Source organism: Microtus pennsylvanicus, chromosome 10 (assembly GCF_037038515.1).
Source record: "Microtus pennsylvanicus isolate mMicPen1 chromosome 10, mMicPen1.hap1, whole genome shotgun sequence".
Lineage (NCBI taxonomy): Eukaryota > Metazoa > Chordata > Mammalia > Rodentia > Cricetidae > Microtus > Microtus pennsylvanicus.
In genome coordinates this window covers 79066683-79089525 of record NC_134588.1, presented here as the reverse complement: position 1 = coordinate 79089525, position 22843 = coordinate 79066683, and the positions used below count along the sequence as shown (strand labels likewise).

The 22843-nt window shown below is 36.8% G+C and overlaps 1 protein-coding gene across 4 annotated transcripts in view; it reads left to right on the top strand.

The window, feature by feature from the left end:
• The window catches only part of Wapl (WAPL cohesin release factor), a 68333-nt gene that overhangs the window by 20453 nt on the left and 25037 nt on the right, over positions 1-22843 (top strand). For 3 of the 4 annotated variants that reach the window (XM_075988697.1, XM_075988696.1, XM_075988695.1), the window contains exons 4-5: positions 2924-3042; positions 21961-22056. In XM_075988697.1, the coding sequence (XP_075844812.1) occupies positions 2924-3042; positions 21961-22056 (215 nt within the window). The remainder of the gene's footprint in view (positions 1-2923; positions 3043-21960; positions 22057-22843) is intronic. The other variant, XM_075988694.1, reaches the window with a different exon arrangement.

The window sequence follows — 22843 nt, the reverse complement described above, 5'->3', positions numbered from 1 at the left end:
CCTTAGTGTTATATTACACTTTAGTAGAAGCATCTTTTTAGAACCTGTACATTGCATTATGCAAAGCTATAGTATTTTACATGTAAATTTTTAGATCTTAAATTATGGTAGACTGGGAGTCTTACATGTTTTACATCAGTGACTAGCATTTAAGGGTTTTGATTTCAGATTGGTTTCCAAACTAGGGCCTCACACATAATAGGCGAGTTCTCCCACTGAAATATAACCCTGGGCCTGCACCTGTAAATTTATGTGAGAATTTTAAACTGTTCAGTCTTTGGGACAGAGATATCAAACATCTTGGTTTAGGTTTGAAAATCCAAATGTAGTGGAGGCATACGGATAGATTTTGGACATTTAGAACTGTAGTGGTAACAGATGGTTTTAATAAGGGAAGTACTCAAAAGAAATTAATTAAACCCTTTGTAAGTAACACAAAACTAAAAAAAAAAAAAATTTTTTTTTTTTTTTTGGAAACATTCTCAAACACTCTTAAATTGTGATTTCATAAGATTGAGAAGTACGCTGGGCAGGCGGCTCTCTGTGAGTTGGAGGCCAGCCTGGTGTACAGAGTGAGTTCCAGGACAGCTAGGGCTACATAGGAATCTTGTCTGGAAAAAATAAAACAGAAGATTGAAAAGTACAAGGTAAATATTCTCTTTTAATAATAAAAATTTGTCTCTATAGATTGTAGGCCCAATGATAAGGTTCTCTGAGGAGTTGAATTTCTAGTGAGAGATAGATACAAATAGACTAGGTAGCTCTGCTATAATTAAGCCTTTATTTGACAAGGGCTGTATGTAGAGGATTCACTATTTAGTGAGGAAGAACTTCTGAAAGCTACTGGTCTTTTCAATCAAATCTTTTCTATATTGGTTCAGTTGTTTAAAAAAAAATCTTTGTCCTGCTAAGTTTGTAATTGGTGAATTAGAATTTCCATTGTATTTGTGAATTTAGATTCTTAAATACAGTATATCATATTTGACATTACCTGCTACTTAGCTCTTTTTTGACCTAGAAATAATTTGCTTGATTAGAATTACTATTTCTGTTGTTGGGGGTGATTTGTACAGGAGAGATAGGCTCTACCACTGAGTTACGCCCTCAGCTCAGATGAGATTCACCCATTGTTTTAAACTGGAATTAAAGCAGGAGCTTCTAGAGCCTCTTTACTCTCCAAAGAAGTATAGTCAACGTTTATCCAGTGTTGTCATCAGCCTCTTGAGAAGATCACAGTTTGCAGCAGCTTTACTAGATCAGAGACATAATGCTGTGCAGTACCTGCACTCATGTCCTGTTGCAGTTTATTTGTCATTTAGGCTCAGTTGTATAGGAAGTAATTTTTCTTATTTGCAGTTTAGAATCTGTTTTTACATCTTGGAATAATACAACTTTAATTCTTAAATGTGAAAAATAGGCTTATTTGAGAAATGAAGTTGGCATTCAATGTTTTAAAACGAGAGACCACTTGGATGAGAAATACCAAGTTGCAATTGAATCTTGATATAATGTGTGAACCAGTAATCAATTTTAAAAGTTGAGGTGGAGGGGCTGGAGAGAGAGATAGCTCAGAGATTAAGAACACTGACTGCCCTTCCTGAGGTCCTGAGTTCAATTCCCAGTAACCACATGGTGGCTCACAACCATCTATAATGAGATCTGGTGCCCTCTTCTGGCCTGCAGCGTACATGCAAACAGAATGCTGTATACATGATTAATAAATAAATATTTAAAAAAGAAAGTTGAGGTGGAGAAATGTCTTCCCTTTCTTTTTTTATGTTAGAAGAAAATGTTTGTAACCTTTGAGGAAGTAATCTAATTCTTTAGTAGTTTCATGTGAAGACTCATAAGTCATTGAATTGCATTGTACTAGCCAGGGATCTTTGTTATTTTATTTTCCTCCTGACTCAACCCTCCAAGTGCTGGGATTATAGGCCTGTTGCACCACACCCAAAGATTTTACATTTTAAAATTTATTCCTTTATGGGATTAGAGAGATGGCTTAATAGTTAAGTTTGTTTGTTCTTGCAAAGGGCCTGGTTTCAATTCCTAGCACCCATTTTGTGGTTCACAGGGGAATCTGATGCCTTTTCATTTCTGCAGGCTCCCAGGCAAGCATGTGGTTCACATCCATGCATGTACGTAAAACACTGAAATGCATAAAATTAATCTAAAAAATTTTAAAAATGGTTATCTTTGTAGAAGTCAGCAGCCTCTTACACAGCTTGAACAATGTCTTTGACTTTTTAGAGCCACACCAAAAGTTACTTATCTTGCATCAAAGCACTTTATACCCCCAACTATTACAAATGGGCACTGGAACTATTACCGTGGGTATTGGAAGCATGCTGCGTTGAGGGCAGACTACCTGGATTTGGATTCTGGCTCTTTTACATCCACCTAATTGGCTTCCAGCAAGTATTGTTTTAAGGCAATATAATTTCATGAACTTAAAATATAGAAAAATGTAAAACTTAGATAATATTTGATATTTATATGAGTTTGTATAAATTATATATCTAGCATCTGTATATATCATGCAGTTGTGATCTGTGAAGTTCAAATTTTATTTTGGAAAAAATTTTAAGCCAGGCATGGTGTTGCATGACTGTAATTTCAGTATTTGGGAGTCTGAATGAAGCAGGGGTATTGCTGTGAATTTGAGGCCAGTTTGGGATGTATAGTGAATTCCACACCAGCCTGGGCTAGCTACAAAGGACCATTCTTAGTGAAAGAGAAAATATTTGACTTTTCTTTTAACACAAAATAAAACTAGAATACATGTGTAACAGGTAGGTTTTCCATTATTGCTTTTAATCTTTCATTCACACCCCTACCCCCAATATTATGTTTAAAAAATGGCCTTAAGTTTTCTGATAACTTGAAATACTGGAAAGCTAGCTAGTTTTGATTACCATTTCAGAAAACTTGGATTTTACAGAGGACTTGCCTGGTGTGCCTGAGAGTGTGAAGAAGCCCATAAATAAACAAGGGGATAAATCCAAGGAAAATACCAGAAAGATTTTTAGTGGCCCCAAACGGGTAAGTAAAGCTCTACTATTGGTGATTATTTTATCATTCATTTATCATTAGAGGGCTCATGTCTTAGGGTTTCTGTTGCTATGAAGAGACACCATGACAACATTTAATTGGGGCTAACTTACAGTTCAGAGGTTCAGTCAGTTGTCATCATAGAGAGTCATGGTAGTGTACAGGCAGAAATGGTGCTGCTGAGGTAGCTGAGAGTTAATACATCTTGTGCAGGTAACAAGAAGTGGTCTAAGACACTGCACTTGGCTTGAACATATATGAGAGATGTTCAAAACCCACCCCCACAGTGACACACTTCATCCAGCTGGGCCATACCTGCTCCAGCAAAACCACACCTCCTAAAGCCTAAAGTGGTAGTGGGACACAGAGGCAGGTGGATCTCTTGAGTTTAAGACCAGCCCTGGTCTATGGAGCAAGTTTCAGGACAGCCAGGGCTACATACAAAGAAATGTTGTCACGGAGCGGTGTGTGGAGGAGAGCCCTTTTAGGACCCTTTTTTTTTTTTTCTCAAATCACCACTCAATCTTTAATTTTTTATTGAGAAGTTATCAGCAAGCCATCGTGGCAGTGTTTCTCACATGATACCTGTAAATTTTTTTTAAATATACCATCTTAAGAAAAGTATGTATAGCTATCTATATCTATATATCTATAATTAAAAATCATTTTTCTATGCTCTAGAATATTGGTTGTTCAAACTTAAAATCAAGAGGTTGGTTGCGAGCTGAGACTTGTTGCTATTCTGCCTTATAATAGTCTTCTGCCACATATTGCTAGCCCAGATAAAGACCAACATGCAAAATACTAAGTTCCAGTTGCTTTCATGGCATCCTCAGATTGAACATTTTAAAGTCAGGGATTCTTCTGTGAGCCTATCTTTTTGAATCTCTTTCTCTTTTTTCCCCAGTTCTTACTTAGAGTCAGATCATTGTCCAGCTTTTTCAGTAATAGCAAACTATTTTGCATTCCATTTTAGATTCTTAGCAGCAGTGCAGGCTGTATCAATTTCCCCCATTTACTAATTAGACAGAAGCTTCTGTAGGCTAGATGTGTTGGCGCATACTTTTAATCCCAGCAGCTGAGAGGCAGAGGCTGGCAAATCTCTGAATTTGAGGCCAGCCTGGTCTACATAGTCTACAAAGTGAGTTGAAGGCCAGTCAAGGATACATAGTGAGATCCTGTTTCAAAAAAAAGTTACCATAATAGCTATGGAATAGTTATGCTTTTATCTTCATTTCTATAATGACTACTGAATTAGAAAACTCTCTGCGTATGCTTACTAGTTGTGTGTGTGTGTGTATCATGTGTTTGTTTTCATGTGGGTGTGTATGCATGTACCATGGATGCCTGAAGATTGTATTAGGTATCTTCTCTGTTGTTCCCTACCTTGTTTTTTTTTTTTTTTGAGACTGTAGCTCACTCAAACTGGAGTTCTCAGATCCAGCTAAACTTCTACTGGCCAGCAAGGCCCAGGAATCCTCCTTTCTCTACTTTTCCAGTGCTAGGATTACAAGCATGTATTACCTGTCAGCTTTTTATGTAGATGCTGGAATTGATCTTAGGTGGTTACACTCATATGGCTATTTCCCTAGCTCCACTTGTCTATGTTTTGAGAAATGTCTAAATTGAGTCTTTTGTCCTTTTTTTAAAATTGAGGGTAATTTTTTTTTAATGTTTAGATGTAGTTCAGCAGATTTCTCAAAAAATTAAAAGTAGAACCACCGTATGACCTACTTGTCTCACTCTTGCACATACACAAAGTACTCCCTGCTATGCAGATATTTGTACCCCAGAGCCTGCTGTGTTTACTGTAGCAAAGGATTTGGAATAAGCCTGGTTGTCCATCAAAAGATGAATGGGTGTTTGGTGTGTGTGTATAAAGTGGAATACTATTCAGCTATAAAGGAAAATGTAATAAAATTTGCAGGAAAATGGGTGGAGTTAGATTAGAATGTGTAATATTAGCTGAGGTCATACAATCTCATGTAAATGTCTAATTCATATTCTGTTTTTATCAGAAGTTCTCAGAATGTCTTTTAATTCCTTTCCTCACACCTTCCAACTACAGCCTTTTATCAACTTGGTATATTTAGTTCTTAAGTATGCCTTATTTAAATAGATTCTTATTTAAAATAATCCCTTTCACTTATTAGGTGACTGTGATATTTGTCTTTAGGGCTGTTCTACATTTAGAAGTTCTCTATAATCTCCTTGATACTTAATTTGCTTCACTATTGGCTTAGGAGTCTGTAAATTAATAAATCTATATTCTGGATTAGATTTAGGTTAAACTTTTTTTTCATTTTGCAGACCTTGCTTGATGATAATTGTCTTTGTTTGCATTTGAAGCTGTATATTTTCTGGTTATTCCACTTTTAATGTATTTTCATTTATACCTCCACCTACTTTTCCATAGTATAAGGGATTGAATCTAGGGCCCTGTATATGCATTCTTGGCCTTTAATATTGTTTAAACAACTAACAAAAGTTGGGATCATGAGCTTTGTTCAAAACAAAAACACATTTTTTTTCCTTTTATAATCTAATTAGGTCTTTTCTGACACTTTGTGAATATCTTATTCTGCTTTGTATTTTTTAACTCGTTTGCATCTAGTATTGAACGTTATCTTAGTTACTGTTTATTGCTGTGAAGAGATACCTTGACTAAGACAACTTACAGAAGGAAGTATTGAACTGGGAACTAGCTTACAGTTTCAAGGGTTAGTTCCTTATCATTGTGACTGGGAGGGTGGGAATGATGTGTGGAAGCTAAGATCTCATATCTGATCCACAAGTTGCAGGCTTAAAAAAGCAGGAGGGGAAGAGAGGGAGACACACACAAACTTGAATCTTCAAAGCTCACTCCCAGTCATGCACCTTTTCTAAGGTCATACCTACTCCAACAAGGCCATTCTTCCTAATTCTTCCTAAACCATTCTGTTCCTGGTGACTCACATGTCCAAGTATATGAAGCTGTTGATACCATTCTTAAACCATCACAAACCCTATCGCCATCTTTTGTTACACTAACAGTTGCTGACTGGAGAAAAATTTCAAATTGTTTCATCTACACTTAGTAAATGGAATAGTATAATAGTCTCTCCTCATTGATGCATTAAATAATTATTACTTACTACTATTGTTCATAGTAAAGTAAGTCATGCATGACACCACTTTTCTGACAAATCTAAAAGAAGCAAAATGTCAAGAAATAGGTAATGGCACAGAGCAAAGGAAATGGAGATGTTGGTGTAAAAGGTACAGTGAAGTAGAATTAGTAAATCGTAAGTCAATATATAACAGAAATATAGTTAATATTGTATATTGGAAATTTGCTAAATGAGGAGATTTTAGGCCCTCTTAACCACACTGCAAAAAATAATTATGGAAGGTATGAATAAATTAATTTGTTTATCAAAACATTTTGTATTCCTTAAATATGTATAATAAACTTTTTAAAAAACTTGTTAAATGTAGTATGATAGGTTTTGACTTTTCTTTGTATGCCCTAGTTATTTTAGATTTGACTATTGGGAACTGTTTTTAGCTCTTTTGTTCCTCTTATGTAAACCCAACATCTTTGAGCACTTTTTTTTCTGCACAGGAGAGTGAGATTCATTGTGTACTTTAAAGAATTAAACTAAATTAAGTTAAATAATTCATTTCTCTCATTTCTCATAATACTCCTAGTTTTTTTTAATACAACATAAATACTTAGACTTTCTGAGTGTTAACTATGTTCATTGCTATGGGCACTGTCATTGCACAGCCAGGAAAATAATTTATAAGTTTATATGGATAACTTTACTTTAAATTTAGCAAAACATAATTTAAAAATTAGTTTTTATTATTATTAGTGGGTTGGGGGAGAGGCCACTTACATGCCATAGTACTTGTATGGAGGTCAGAGAGCAAACCTCTAGAGTCAGTTCTCCTATTATGTGATCTAGGGATTGAACTCAGGTTATCAGATGTGCATAGTAAATGCTTTTACCCGCTGAGTCACTTTGGGAACCCTGATGTGACAGAATTTTGTATTTGGCTTGTTATAGTATCCTGTGTACACATAATGACCATATTAAACTGTTACTAATGATAATTACTGGGAACAGTAAGTAGTGATTTTTAAACTTTGCAGTTCTTTTTGCCCTTAGTATTTTACTGATGGTGACTGGTCAGAAGCTGGGTGTGGCAGCACACACCTGTAATAATTAACACTCGGGGAGCCGAGACAGGAAACTTGTGGGGAGTTTGAAGCCAGCCAGGGCTACATAGCAGAGACCCTGTCTGAAATATTTATTTATTTATTTATTTATTTATTTATTTATTTATTTATTTATGCATGCATGCATGCATGCATGCATGCATGCATGCAATGTTCTGTCTGTATGCCTGCAGGCCAGAAGAGGGCACCAGACCCCATTACAGATGGTTGTGAGCCACCATGTGGTTACTGGGAATTGAACTCAGGACCTTTGGAAGAGCAGGCAATGCTCTTAACCTCTGAGCCATCTCTCCAGCCCCTGAAATCTTTTTAAAAGCCAGGCAGGGTGCCACAGACCTTTAATTCCAGCAGAGACAGGCGGGTGGATCTCTGTTTGCTCAAGGCCACTCTGTCTCCAAAGAGAGTTCTAGGCCAGTCGGGACCATATAATTGGAATTTCTCTCTCCTTTTTTTTCTTTCTTATTTATATTTAATTTTTGGTATTGTTTTGCTTTTGTTAGTGATCTAACTCAAGGCTTCATACATTTTAGGCAGGCACTATACACTGCATCCTTGTGTTCAGTTTTTAAATTTAGTTTTAAATTTAATATTGAGAGATTTTGCTTTACTATTCACACAACTTAAAAAGTTAATAGTGTACATGCACTTGACCTGATTTTGGAGTAATTTATCTGGCCTAAAGTAAATCAGGTCATGGAAAACAAGTCAGTAGCAGACCTATTTGCAGGTGTATGGACACAATATTATAGTGTCAGAAAAATTAAGGAAATACTGCTGATTTTTTTTTTTAATTTAAGAAGCTATGGGATTGAAAGGTGTGTGTTGTTGATGGAAGCCCTTAATCCCAGCACTTGGGAGGCATAGGTAGGTGGATCTCTGAGTTCAAGGCCAGTGTGGTCTACAAAGAGAAACCCTGTTTTGAAAAACCAAAAAAAAGAAAGAAAGAGTATGTGATTCATCACACTTGAAAGAAAACCTTGTTGTAACATAGTATTTCTAATATTTTATTCCCTGAAGAATTTAAAGAAATACTTCCTCACCTGGCAGTGGTGGCGCACGCCTTTAATCCCAGCACTTGGGAGGCAGAGGCAGGCGGATCTCTGTGAGTTCGAGACCAACCTGGTCTACAAGAGCTAGTTCCAGGACAGGCTCCAAAACCACAGAGAAACCCTGTCTCGAAAAAGCACAAAAAAAAAAAAAAAGAAAAGAAATACTTCCTCCTTTTGTATGATTAATTATGATTAATAGAAAACTAAATTTTTCAAGTAAATTTTATGTAGATTATCTTTCAGATACCATAGAGAGAAGGGGTGTGAGTGGATGTGGGAAATGTTCTCAGCAGTTGTAGAATGGCTTCAAGTTGCATTGTCTAGTGCTTCCTCTGATTCAGTTTAGTTGCCATGTTTTTGGTAGGAATGCCAGAGAAGATACTGTGTTCTCATTGCTTTGAAACCCTGTTAAGTACACAGAGCTATGAAACATGTAAAAAATGTACACTTTTTGTTGTTAAAGACTATGGTCTTAAACCTAATGCCTCATATTCAGGGCCTTGCACATCCCAGACAATCCATCTTTACTTCTGACTTATGTATCTCTACCCCTCATGCTGTGTTTTTACATATGATTGAATACCTGGTTTTGTAGAACCTAGAGTTCATGCTGGTACTTTCACTTCTGGTCCAACACCAGGTTTATAGGTTTATTCTGCCATTCATGCTTATGTATTTTACTTCTCTTTGTTTACAGTGAGAGATCTGATTGTTAGTATGCTTAACCATATATTCAGTCCTAATATTTGTCAACAGTACACACAAGTCACCTCACCTTAGTGATACAGACATAAGCTAGCCAAGATTTTCCTTTTCTCCACCTTCTCATATTAGAAACAATAACTTTCTTTACAAAATGAACCATTTTTAGATACTATTTTATGTTTAAGTATGTGTGCATTGCATGCATGTATGTGCACCGATGTGTATGCCTGGTTCTCTAAGGTCAGAGGAGTTTGTCAGATTCCTTGGTATTGAAGTTATAGATGACTATGAACCACCATGTGGTTGCTGGGAACCAAACCTAGGTCCTCTGCAATCGCTCTCAACTGTTGACCCATCTTCTCCAGCTCCACATTAATTTTATTAAGTTCATCATTATTGCAGTTTTTGCCTTACCAGGAGTGTAGGAAGGACTTGTTATATTAGGGTTGAGGGTTGCTTGGGAGGTTACATGCTACAGAAAAACAAGAAGGGTAAAGAAAACTGGTTAAAAAACTGGTTGAAGTAATGGCTTTAAAAAGTCATTTGCTGGACTTGAGAATTGACTTGGTGGTTAAGAACATTCTTGCTCTTCCAGAAGACCCACGTTTGATCTCCAGCACCCACATGATAGTTCATACCATTAGTTCAGCATCTGAAACTTTTGACCTCTGCAGGCTCCGTACATGTATGTGATATATATACATACATGGATGCAAAACATTCATACGCATGTTAAAAAATAAGCCAAAAAAGAAAACAGTCATTTGTAGTTAGAAAAATAAAGGGGCTTTAGAAATTGAATTTGAACATAACTGTATTTAACCTTGGTTAGGTCTTATTGGTGATCATTGGAAATTCTGGTCCTTTATGTTCATGAAATGTTAACCAGTTTTTGATTTCTGGCTACCATTTCCCTAACTCCCTTACTTGCAGCTGTCACAGAGATCATTTCTTCTGCTTGCTCTGCCCACTTAAATTCAACTCTTCCTTACTCCTGTCTGCTTTTAGGGCAGTGTTTTTATAATTAGCCAGAATCACCTTGTGCTTGGAAAGTTGCATTTTTCCTGGGATGTTGAGGTCATCTTGTTTACAATTAAAACTGCTTCTGCATTTTTAAAACTAATATAAGATCAGTTGTTTCAATTTTCAAATATTTCCACCATTACTTTTCAGTGTTTCTCTGTAGTTTAATACCAGGCCCATCTGGCCCTATCTTTGGTCTGACTTTCTAAGGAACAATTTGGACTTAAATTTTTCTTTCCTTCTGTCATTCAATATGACACTAGATAGTAAGCTTCTGGGCAATTGGATTTAAATTTACTTCTCATTATAAATCATGAATACATACTAATTTGTATTAGAAAATTGCAATTGTATGAGCCTGCAATTTTAGAGTTGTATATAGCTTTATATTTTATAGATTCTTTTTTGTTTGCTGAAATTAATTTATATAAGTTTTCAATTTAAAAACAGAATATTGTTAACTGAAGAGATTTTAAAGGACAACTCCTCCCACATCCCACCCAAGAACAAATGTTTCTTCACACAGTGCTGGTTTTAGCAGTTAGACCTCACTTTCCCAAAACAGCTTTTTTTTCTTCCTTCCTTCCTTCCTTCCTTCCTTCCTTCCTTCCTTCCTTCCTTCCTTCCTTCCTTCCTTCCTTTCTTCCTTCCTTCTTTCCTTCCTTTCTTTTTTTATTTGTCCAGTGTATTTACTGAGTGTTGCTTTTGTCCTGTATTTGGGATTTACCTACCATTTTAGGATTCAGACACGTAGGTGGTGGTGATTTCTAAAAATTAGAAATCTGAGATATTAATGCATATGAAGCCTGAATTAAAGATAGACTGGAACTGGTGTGATGGTGGGAAATGCTTGCAGAATATATAGTTACAGGCCATCCAGGTATGGAGGCACATGCCTTTAATCCCTGCACCCAGGAGGCAGAGTTATGAATTCAAGACTGGCCAGTCCATAGAATGAGTTCCAGGACTGCCAGAACTACACAGAGAAACCCTGTCTCAAAAAATAAAAAAAATAAAAGTCATGGCCATCTATTTATAATTGGTAGCTTGACAGTCCAGAGTAGTTTAATAAGAGTCAAGTGGGTTCTGGTTGACTCTGAGCGTGGAAGAAGGTCAGTTCTTTTGGCTTTTCTTCCTTGTTTCTTTATTCAATGTATGATCTCAGTGCTAGCTGATCAGGGATGCCAGAAGAAATAAAAAAGATGTCTTTTAATGTTTGCTGGAATGTTTTTTCCAGACTGAAATTTTAAATAGTTTTATCATTATCTTTCTCTTATAGAAATACCATTTGAATATCAAACTAATCATTCTTAGTTGTTGATCTATGTAAATAATGAAGTAAAAATATGTAAATAATGAAGAAAATTTTTTTCTATATAAGCTCGTTTTTCTTTAATGTTTTATATTAAATGCTACTAAGTACTACTACTCTTAGTTTTCCTTCCTTTGGGTGCCGTTTTAAAAAAGTGTATATGAGTGTTTTGCCTACATGCATATAAAGGCATATTGTATATGCCTGATACCTACAGAGGCCAAAGAGAATGCTAGAGCCTCTGGAATTGGAGTTACAGATGGCTATGAGCCACCACGTGGATGCTAGGAATGGAATACAAGTCTTTTGAAATTGCAGCCAGTGACTTCAACTGCTAGGGCATCTCTCCAGCCCTAGTTCAAGTTTTTTTAAAATTAAAAAAAAATGAGGCCTCTCCAGAGTGATGGCTCAGCAGTGAAGAACACTGGCTGCTCTTTAAAAAGACCTGGTTTTCTTTTGCAACACCCACATGGAAGCTCACAGCTACCTGTGACTCCAGTTCCACGACCCTCTTACGGCTTCTAGGGTACCAGGTGCTGGCTGTTTGGTCCCTGTGACATGTTTCTGTCTTTCTGGAGAAATTTCTCACTTTCTGAATAATACAGTTTCATCTTGTACTATCTACTAAGGTTTGGTACTGGAAATTAGTTCAAGAGATCCCCAGAGACTAAATTTTGTGCACTAGGTATGCTCTCATTAATTTTTGGCTCTTTTGACATAGGTAGGAAACATGCTTATATACAATAACATATAGACACTCATGTAGATTCATACATGTCTTGAGTTCACACAGATATCTTCAGTATCAACCCATCCCCACGATTTTTTCATGCCTTTTGTTGTCAGCAAGCATTAGCACCTTGTAAAATAAATCATCTGACATAGGCAACTTGTAACAACAGTTCTAAAAAAGCTATTTGCTTATTTTACTGCAGTAAAGCCATTAAGATACTCAGGGTTTGGGATTGAGGTGATGGCTCAGTGGGTAAATACATTCTGGGCAACTATAAGAATGGGGTTTTAGATTCCCAGGACCCATGTTAAAAAAAAAAACAAAAAACATTTCATGGTAGTGCCTATAACCCTAGCATTGTGGAGTTAGGAGTTGGGTGGATCCCAGGAATTCATTTACCATCCAGTCTAGTCAATTGGTGAACTCCAGGTTCAGTCAAAGACCCTGTCTCAAAAAGTAACATTGGGCCGGGTGTTGGTGGCGCACGCCTTTAATCCCAGCACTCGGGAGGCAGAGGCAGGCGGATCTCTGTGAGTTCGAGACCAGCCTGGTCTACAGAGCTAGTTCCAGGACAGGCTCCAAAACCACAGAGAAACCCTGTCTTGAAAAACCAAAAAAAAAAAAAAAAGTAACATTGGTTTGGTTTGTGTTCTTTCTCTGCAGGCTTACAGACACAAGTTGTTTAGAATTTGTTTACCTTGCCCACTAAGATCAAAGGTGTAAAGTCCTTGCCATTTTCACATATTACTTGAGGTTAGTTCTGTCTACTTGCCTCTTGGTCAGTTGGTCTATCTTTCTTTCCTCATTTATTTGAAATATGAGTAGGTTTCTTGGTTCTGGTTTTCTTTAAATTTTAGTCTTTTACACACTCTTCCCATTCTTATTGAATGGTATGTAGAACATTAACATTTTTCCAAAAGTAAGATAAATGTATAAATATGTACATATATGTTTAGTTAAGAGTCACTGTAGTTGGTTGTTTCATTCTTTTGGCTTTTTTGGGGGGCCTGCTGCCGAGCTCCCGAATAAATGACACACTGAGGCTTGTTCTTTCTTATAAATGCCGGCCCTTAGCTTGGCTCTTTTCTAGCCAGCTTTTCTTATCTTAAATTATCCTGACTACCTTTTGCCTCTGGGCTTTTACCTTTCTCTTTTGTAATTCTTACTTTCACTCTTACTCAGTGGGTGGCTGGCCCCTGATTCCTCCCTTCCTTGTTCTATCTTGCTCCTTCCTTTCTTCAGATTTCTCCTGTTTAAACCCTCTGCCTGCCAGCCCCGCCTGTCCTTTCTCTTGCTTTGCTCTTGGTGGTTCAGCTCTTTGTTAGACCATCAGGTATTTTAGACAGGCAAAGAATCACAGCTTCACAAGAGTTAAACAAATGGAGAATAAACAAAAACAACACACCTTAAAACAATATTCTTCTATAACATGTCACTTCATTTGAGATTTGTTCCACCCTCCTCAGCACTTGTAGGGACCCTGCTTTATTTTCTGTTTTCCTTTTATAAAAACAATCATATGCTTTCTTACTAAAAAGTAAAAGTTAGTTTTTGTTTTAGTTTTTTTGTTTTGTTTTGTTTTTTTGTTTGTATTTGTTTTAAGAAAGGGTCTTACTGATTGTGTCCTAGGCTGAACTGAAACTTTGTATATCCCCTAAATCCTCCTACCTCAATCTCCCAAGAGCTCACATTATAGGCTCATGCTACCACACCCTACTTATATGGGCTTTTTATTGGTGGTGGTTTGTTTTTGAGACAGGGTCTTACTAGGTAGCCTTGATTACCCCAGAGCTTGGTATCTAGACCATACTGGTTTTGAGCTCATAGAGATCTCTAAGTAGAGGTTTCTCTCCCACCTGTCAGTTCTTGAATAACCAATCAGAGGTTTAATATTAATTACAAACTGTTTGACCTATTACCTCCAGCTTATTATTAACTAACTCTTATAACTTAACCTATTTTCATTCTATATTTTACCACAAGGCTCATGGCTTGTTATCTTACATCTTGTTTCCCTGGCAGCTGCTGGCATCTCTCTGACTCTGCCTTCTTTCTCCCTCTGTCTCTGCTTGGGTTTCCTGCCTAGCTATATTCTACCTTGCCACAGGTCAAAGAAGCTTCTTTATTAACCAACAATGATAAAACATTCACAGAATACAGAGAGGTATCCCACATCATCTCCCCTTTTCTGTCTAATTAAAAAGAAAAGTTTTAACTTGAATATAGTAAAATTACATATAACAAAACAGGTATCAAGCAAGAATCGCAGTTATAATATTTTGTCTGTTTGTATTTGGCAAAATACTCTCATCTATCCTATCTTTGTGAGTCTAAAGCTTTATATCTAATTTATCTTTTATTATAACTAAGGGAAACTATAATCATAACTAATCTTCAACTCCATCAAAGATCCCAGAAGGATATAATATTACCTAAGTAAATAGGAAGTATTTTGTAAGTTACTTTCAAAACTAGAAATGACAGAGACTTCTGGCTCCCTGGACAGTCATCCAAAATTCTTCTGTAATCTTGGGACATCCATATTCGGCCTACAGGCCTAGAGTATCTGGCAGATTTCTCAGTGAAGCAGAAAATTTGAAGGACTAGCCTGCTTATTTTGGCAAAATTTGTCTGTCACTTTCCTCTGTATCCTGCTGAATGTCTGGCAGACTCATGAAGCAGGAACCCTGAAGGACTGTTTTGTGGGTCACGCATGTCCATTTCATCCAGCATGCAGTCAAGCAGTCCAGGCAGAACAGTTTCTCACCTAAATGACTAGCCTTCCCACAGTGAAAGCAAACTTCATAAGGAGCTTCTTCATTGCCCATTGTCCTTTTGAAATAATTAGTGCTTCCAGAAGCAGAAGTGTCTCACTGTCGAGAAAAGTCTTAAGTTCTTAAAACATTTTAGATGCCATATTCTGTAGGTCTTTGAAGTGTTTGAAGATGACCTATCCTTCTGAAATATGCCTGCATATCTAGAAAACTAACATGACTATAAGTTTGACTATTATAGATGACTATTAATATGTATTTCTTAACAATACATTATATTTTTAAATGAGCTATATAAACATTATACCTTAAGCAAGACTAGAAATATACATGTAGCATCATAAAATTGACCTTAAATTTGTATCAGTATACAAAAATCCTTTAAACAAGAATAGAAAAATGCCGGGTGGTGGTGGCACACTCCTTTGATCCCAGCACGGGAAGCAGAGATAGGTGAATCCCTGGGAGTTCAAGGCCAGCCTGGTCTATAAGGAGCTAGTTCCAGGACAGCTAGGACTGTTACACAGGGAAACCCTGTCTCGAAAAATCAAAAAAAAAAAAAAAAGAGAGAGAGAGAGAGAGAAAAAAGAAAAGAATAGAAAAATACATAGTGTAACAAAATTTACCTTAAATTTTGTATCACTACACCAAAATCTGTATCAAAGCTAAATATCTGCGAGTAATAGTTGTCTTTTTATCCTATATTCCCCTAAATATAATAAACATCCATAACCTACCAAAAAGCATCTAAAACTCTTGGGAATGTGGACATTGTTTTCCCCAAACTGCTTCCTGCTGTCTGTGGAGAAGTATTTTTGTTTTGTTTTTCGATATCAGTTTTTCTGTGTAGCATCCCTGGTAGCAGCAGCTAAATCTGCCACACAGTGTGCCTCTCTCTAACCAGAGGCCTGTGTGAGACTGTGGAAACCTGTCACACTGTTTAGCTCATGGTGGCTGGCATCCAGCTCCATCTTGCAGTCAGCCGTTGGGAGATGCATCTCTGTACTGTTGCTGACGTGAGACTGTGAGACTAGGAAACTCAGTGAAGCTCCATTTCTGTGCATTCAGAACTTTTTGTTTTTAAACTTTCTCTGGCCCTATGGAAATTTGAGAGCCCTGCATTGGGTGCCATTTGTAACTAACTGAAGGTTTCTCCTCTCTTGCCTGCTAGTTCCTGAACAACTGCTCCAAGGCTTAATATTTATTACAAACTGTTTGGCCTACTAGCTCATGCTTATTATTAACTAGCTCTTATAACTTAAATTAAACTTATTTCTATTCCATATTTTACTGCAAGGGTCATGGCTTGTTACCTCACATCTTGCTTCCCCAGCAACTGCTGGCATTTCCCTAACTCTGCTTTCTTTCTCCCTTTATTTTTTTTCTTGGATTTCCTGCCTGGCTATTAGCCAAATCAGCTTCTTTATTTACCAATGGTAATAAGACATATTCACAGCATCCCACATTGGAGATCTGCCAGCCTCGGCCTCAGAGTGCTAGGTAAAGGGTGGGTGTCACCATGCCTGGGTTATAAGAGAGATTCTTATACTTTGCTTATTTTGCTTCGTAAACTCTCTTGGAAATCATTTAGCATTTGCTAATTCTTCCAAATAACAATAATGTAAGAACTTGGCTTCAGATTGCCTTTTTACTTTAGTTGCATTCTTTCATATGCCGAGCGTTTATATTTAAACTACTTTTAAAACATTTTTTAAAATTTTTATTTTATGTGTATGGTTGTTTTGCCTGTATGTAATTCTAATTCTGTGCACTGTGTGCAAGCCTGGTTCCTATTGAGGCTAGAAGAGGGCCTTGGATCTCCTAGAATTGGAGTTGGCAGACTGCTGGGATCTGTTGTGTGGGTGCTAGGAATCAAACCTGGGTTTTTAGGAAGAGAAGCCAGTAAGATCTTTATTTACCCTTGAGCCATCTCTTCAGCTCGCCCCCCCACAAGATTTTCTTTGTTTCCCTAGTTTCTGTTTATGTAGACATCCCCTAATGTGTTGGCTTTGTTTTTCTTCTTCTTTTTTCTTTCTCTTTTCTTTGCTACTAAGGCATTATACCCAGACAGACACAGTTATATGTTTCAGCACTTTGAACATTTATTAGATGGACTTATGCTGATTGAATTACTGATGGGAATATATTGCTGTGTTCATAAAATCTTGGTGGTTAAGTCTGGGTGAAGTATGGCTTCTGCTTTTGTCTTTACTATAGAATTATTTAGAACTCATGAATTTAGTCTTGTTAAAATAAAAGTTATGCTATAAAAACGGTGACCCCCCTAACACTTTTAGAAGTCAACTCAATAGAAAATAGCAAAATACTCTTATTCTTTGCTCTTCAGGAAGGAACTCTACTTTCTTCTTTTGTAAACGATTTGATTTTATGTGCATTGATGTTTTGCCTTCATGTGTGTAATTGTGTGTTGGATCCCCTGGAACTGGAATAACAGACAGTTGTGAACTGCCATGTGGGTGTTGGGAATTAAACTCAGGTCCTTTGGAAGAGCAGCCAATTCTCTTAACTGCTGAGGCATCTCTCCAACCCCTCAACTTTACTTTCTTATAATTTATAATTGTAACTCAGTGAAACCGTGTGTTAAATCACACTCTTGACATTGTCACCATAAAAAAGTTTTATTTATGTTTTCATTGAAACTGTTATTAATGTATAAATAAATGGGTTAGTTTTTCCTTAAGTGTAGTTAATTATTACATGTAAAACTTTTGTTACATATACTCCTGGAGAACTAAATAAGAACGAATATAGGATGTTGTAAGATGACTGTCTGAAACATAACTACCTGGTTCCAAATCTTTAGAATGTTAGCATATTCATGATTGTTCTAAGTTTTCTTCTCTTTAGATTGCAGAGCAAACAGAAGCCATAAATTGTCTGACAAAGAGTAAAGTTATGAAATCTAATAATGTGTTCTCACTCGTAAGTGGCTTTTAGACATAAAGCAAGAAAAAACCAGCCTACAATTCACAATCCCAGAGAATTTAGATAACAAAGAGGACCCTAAAAGAGACATACATGGAAATCTACATGGGAAGTAGAAAAAAACAAGATCTCCTGAGTAAATTCGGAGCATGGGGATCATGAGAGAAGGCAGTAAAGGAAAAATATAGCTTAATAAAAACAGTAATTTAAAAAAAATAAATTTGATAAATGTGCTGTGTATCCGCTTTTAGAATTTGAAAAAAAGAAAAGAGATTAACAATAACCCTGGTTGTACAGTATGAATGATCTAATTAATTAAGACTTAGCTATATTTTTACGTGATATTCGTGATTTTTATTTTTCATGAAAAGCTGACTGCTCTGTAGCTGTTCTTTTCAAAACCCATTTTTAGTTATTCTGCAAGTCACTTTTATTATGTAAAATTAGAATGTGACATCAGATGATATGTTGTTTATATACACCATTCACATTTGAGCAAGTAGAATTCTTTCATCTTTTTTTTTTTTCCTTCCCGTTTTTGAGACAGGGTTTCTCTGTAGCTTTTGGATCCTGTCCTGGAACTAGCTCTTGTAGCCCAGGCTGGCCTCGAACTCACAGAGATCCATCTGCCTCTCCCTCCCGAGTTCTGGGTTTAAAGGCATGTGCCACTACCACCCAGCTTTTCTTGTATCATTTTTAGAATGCCCTTTTGAGCTCAGGATCAATTTAGTGTTTTTTCTCCTTCCCTATCATCTATATGTTATTTAAGTAGATGTAATTTTAGTAGCTGTCTTCCCCTGTAATAAGCCCTGTAACTGGTCAGAGAGGTGATGGCTTAGTAGTTTCATGGTGGCTCACAGCCATCCAATTTCAGGACATCTGTTGCCCTCTTCTGCCCTCCTTGGGCACTAGACAAAATATTAATACACATAAATCTAAAAATTGTACAGCCTTATAACTGTAAGATTTGTAAATGTCAGGGGAAAGTTCTGATAAGATTTTTCTTTACACTACTTTACATTAAAATGGTAAACATCAAAATCTTTAAAATTATAGACTCATCAAATTGCATGCTAAATATAGTGTATGAGTGACTTTTCTTATTGTGAGAAAATCCCCAACAAGAAGCAACTTTGAAGGTATAATCAATCAATCCATCATGATGGGGAAGTCCTAGCAGCAGGCAGCTGGCCACACTGCATACCCATTCAGGAAACATAGATGATTAGGTGCCAGTGCTCAGCTCACCCTCTCCTTTTTTATGCAATCCTCGACCCTTGGAATTGTGCTGCTCATATTCAAGGTGGGTCTTTTCACCTCTAATTGGATAATCCCCCATAGATAGACACGCATAGAGGCTTGTTTCCCTGCTGATCATAGATCTTTCCAAGTTGATAATAGCAGCAATCACATTTATCTATATATAAATAATCTGGTTTCTCAAGACACGGTTTCTCTGTATAACAACTTTGGCTGCTCTGGAACTGACTCCGTAGACCAGGCTGGTCTCAAACTCAGCGATCTGCCTGCCTCTAGTGCTGGAATTAAAGGTGTGTGCTACCACTGTCTGGTTCCTCCAAACTTATTATAGAATGTTTCAATGCCAGCTTCCTTTTGTTGGTTGAGTCCCTGTATAGTTGATAAACTACTCTCCCCCTTCCCTCCCTTCTTCTATTTGTTTGTTTGTTTATTTGAAGGTGCTGGTATAGGCCAACATTAAATATCTATCGATAATATTTAGTACTTAACATAGTAATTAGTGTTTTGCCTGCTCTTACAGTGTTTTAGTTAAGAACCTTGTATTACCCTGTTTTGTTCTGTGGAGAATTAGCCCTTTTCTTACCCCTAAGATTATTAGCTAGAGTCAGTGCATTTTTAAAAGAAATAGAATTCGGGCCTGGAAAGATGGCTTAGTGGTTAAGAACACTAAATGCTCCTCAAAAAACCCGGGTTCAATTCCCAGCACCCAGAAGGCAGCTCACAACTCTCTGTAACTCATAATTGTGATATTATAAGCAGGCAGAACACCAATACTCATAAACAAAAGAATTTAAAAACAAATTAAAATCAGTAGAATGTTCGTGTTTTGAAACACTTTTCTAGGTTTTTAACTTTATTACAATGCTAGATATGGAACAAGGGGCCTTGTGCATGCTGGGCAGGTGCTCTGCCAGCCACCCTTCCAACCCAAGACACAGGCTTACACCAAAGCCTGTAATCATAGCTTAGGTCTTGAGTGTACTTGAGGTACTTTAGAGGTTGCTCGAATCAACCTCTAAATTAATTTAATAATTAACAGGTACACAGATTGTACACAGTGGTTGTCTAAAATGAACATGAACAGAAGACTAGTTTTTAGAATTGATATTAAATCCACTTTTTGCACATGTGACCCAGAAAACCTGATCAAGTCATTGCATGAGTTCATAACTTCTTTAGATATCATTATGAATCATTACTTTATGAAAATCTAATTCATAAGAGTAATGGGAACAGGAATATTTGGCCATTCCTGAAGTAGGTTTTTGTACAAATACAAATTTTGTGCGTATTACACTAAAACATAGATTGCAGTCATAAACAAAATCACTAGTCAGATCAGAAATTTGAGGTTTGAAATGACAAAAATTGGTGTCAGATTGAATGTAAAATGGTATGTTCTGTCTTGTCATTCTTTGTTTAATCAGTTTTCCCATTGAAAGTAAAGGTTTTATTCCTTCTGTACGAATACAGATTTAATCTTATGGGTTTGCATTTACTGGTTTCGTTATTCAGGACAGTTCATATCTTTATGAAACATTCAATATTTTGTATATTTTTGCTACAGAATTCACAATTGTTAGTTCCCTGAACTTCTTTAGACTCTATTGTATCTTTGAGGTAGTATACAGTTCCCTTTATAAAATCTGATCAGTTTTCAATGTTATGGTGTACATTTGGCTCTAGTGGTTTCACTGAAATGAGTATGGAACTTCTTTCTGCCTGTCACAAACTGCTCAATGTCTATTGTTAGAAAATTATGAAGCAAGGATGACTGGTATGAGGAATAAAGTTTTGCTAATTATCATGTTGAGTTAAATATATTTAATTTTTTTTCTTTATTTTTTTTTTAATTGAAAAAAATTCCCTCCCCCAACTCCTCTCCCCCTCTCCCCACTTCTCTCCGCCTCCCTGTCCAGTCCAAAGAGCTGTCAGGGGTCCTTGCCCTGTGGGAAGTCCAAGGTCCTCTCCCCTCCATCCAGGTCTAGGAAGGTGAGCATCCAGACTAATTAGGCTTCCACAAAGCCAGTACGTGTAGTAGGATCAAAACCCAGTGCCATTGTCCTTGGCTTCTCCTGAGTTAAATATATTAAATACTAGACTTTCAAAACATTTACTTTAAAAAACATTCATTTATCTTTTCTGTGTGTTAATGTGTGTAAGTGTAGGCACATACATACCAAGGTGCATTTGTGGATGTCATGGGGACAACTTTAATGAGTTTGTTCTTGCCTTCTACCTTGTTGAAACAGGTCTTCTTCCTGCTACTGCAATGCTACATGCTCTAGGCTAGCTGATTCCAAAGCTTCTGGGCAATTCTGTCTCATCGTAAAAGTGCTAGGACTCCAGATGCATGCTTCCCACATGCAGCTTTTTATGTGGGTTCCATAGACTTAACTCCAGCTGTCATTCTGGCACTGCTAGAACTTGTACTCAGTGAGCTATTTCTTCATCCCTAATAGAGCACGTTGCCAATATTTCCTATTCCTATTACTTTTAGGAAGTCGATTTGCATTAAGTGATAATTCATTTCTTTTTATTTCTAATGAACTCACACAATGACCTGATCCATGTGCACAGAGTAGATGAAGCACAAACTAGCTCTCTGTGCTTTATATTCTTCTTAGACAACCACTGTATAATCTATGTGCTTGTTAGAGTTTCACATGCTTTCTTCTTATGGTTGATTGGTTGCACAGAAGAGCAATTGCCAATTCTATGCTAAATACCAAAGTGATTATGTCTGACATAGACTGACAAAAACATCTTTTTTGGTCTAAGATGTTTGTTTATGCATTTCAGTTATTCTGTATAAATTGACACCTTTTTGTAAGGGATACAAAGTGAGATGGAAGCAGTTGATCTTTTTCTCATTTCACTAGTCACCTACAAAAGCTGTATATAATGCCAGGCATTGGAATCATCCAGACTCAGAAGAACTGCCTGGACCACCGGTAGTAAAACCTCAGAGTGTCACAGTAAGTAAAGCTTTTTATTTTTCTCTCTTAAAACAATTTATAAGTTAATCTAGATAGTTACTACCTTAATTTTTGTTCTTTCAAGGTTATAATTGGAAAGCCTTACAAATTAAAACTTTGTAGGAAGAGTTCAGGGCCAAGCTAGGCTTCATACTGAGACCCTATTTCAGAAACAAAACAACAAGAAAAAACTAAAGCAAAGCATTTAATCATGACTGATGTTTCATAGAATTTATAGTTTTTAGGGTTTAAAAAAATTATTCCTTATATGAAGTATTAGTATTGATCCTTTGTGTATGTGGTATTATGCATGTATTTGTGTGGATGTGTGTACAGGTGTGTGTACAACTTGTAAGAGTCCTCTGTCATGTGGGTTCTGGGAATCAAGCTCAGATTGTCAGGCTTGCTTGTTAAATACCTTTAACCTGCTAAGTAATCTCACTGGCCCTCTCCCTAATTTTTTGAGAAAGGGTCTCATTGAATTTGACTAGTACCGCTAGACTAGTGAGCTTCAAGGATCCACTGATCTTCACCCTAAACTGCTGCGGTGGTGTTTCTGCTTTGCTGCTGTATTAGTTATTTATTTATTTATTTTTATGCATGTGGACCAAGGATCCAAACTCAGGTCTTTATGCTTGCATGGTAAGCACTTTACCAAATGAGCATTGTCCCCAGCCTCTTGATCCTCAGAACTTAAAGCTAGGCATGATAATCCAGACCTGTAATCCCAGCAGTTGAAAGAAGGTAGGAGAATCATCAGCAGTTCATTGCCAACGAGAGCTACATA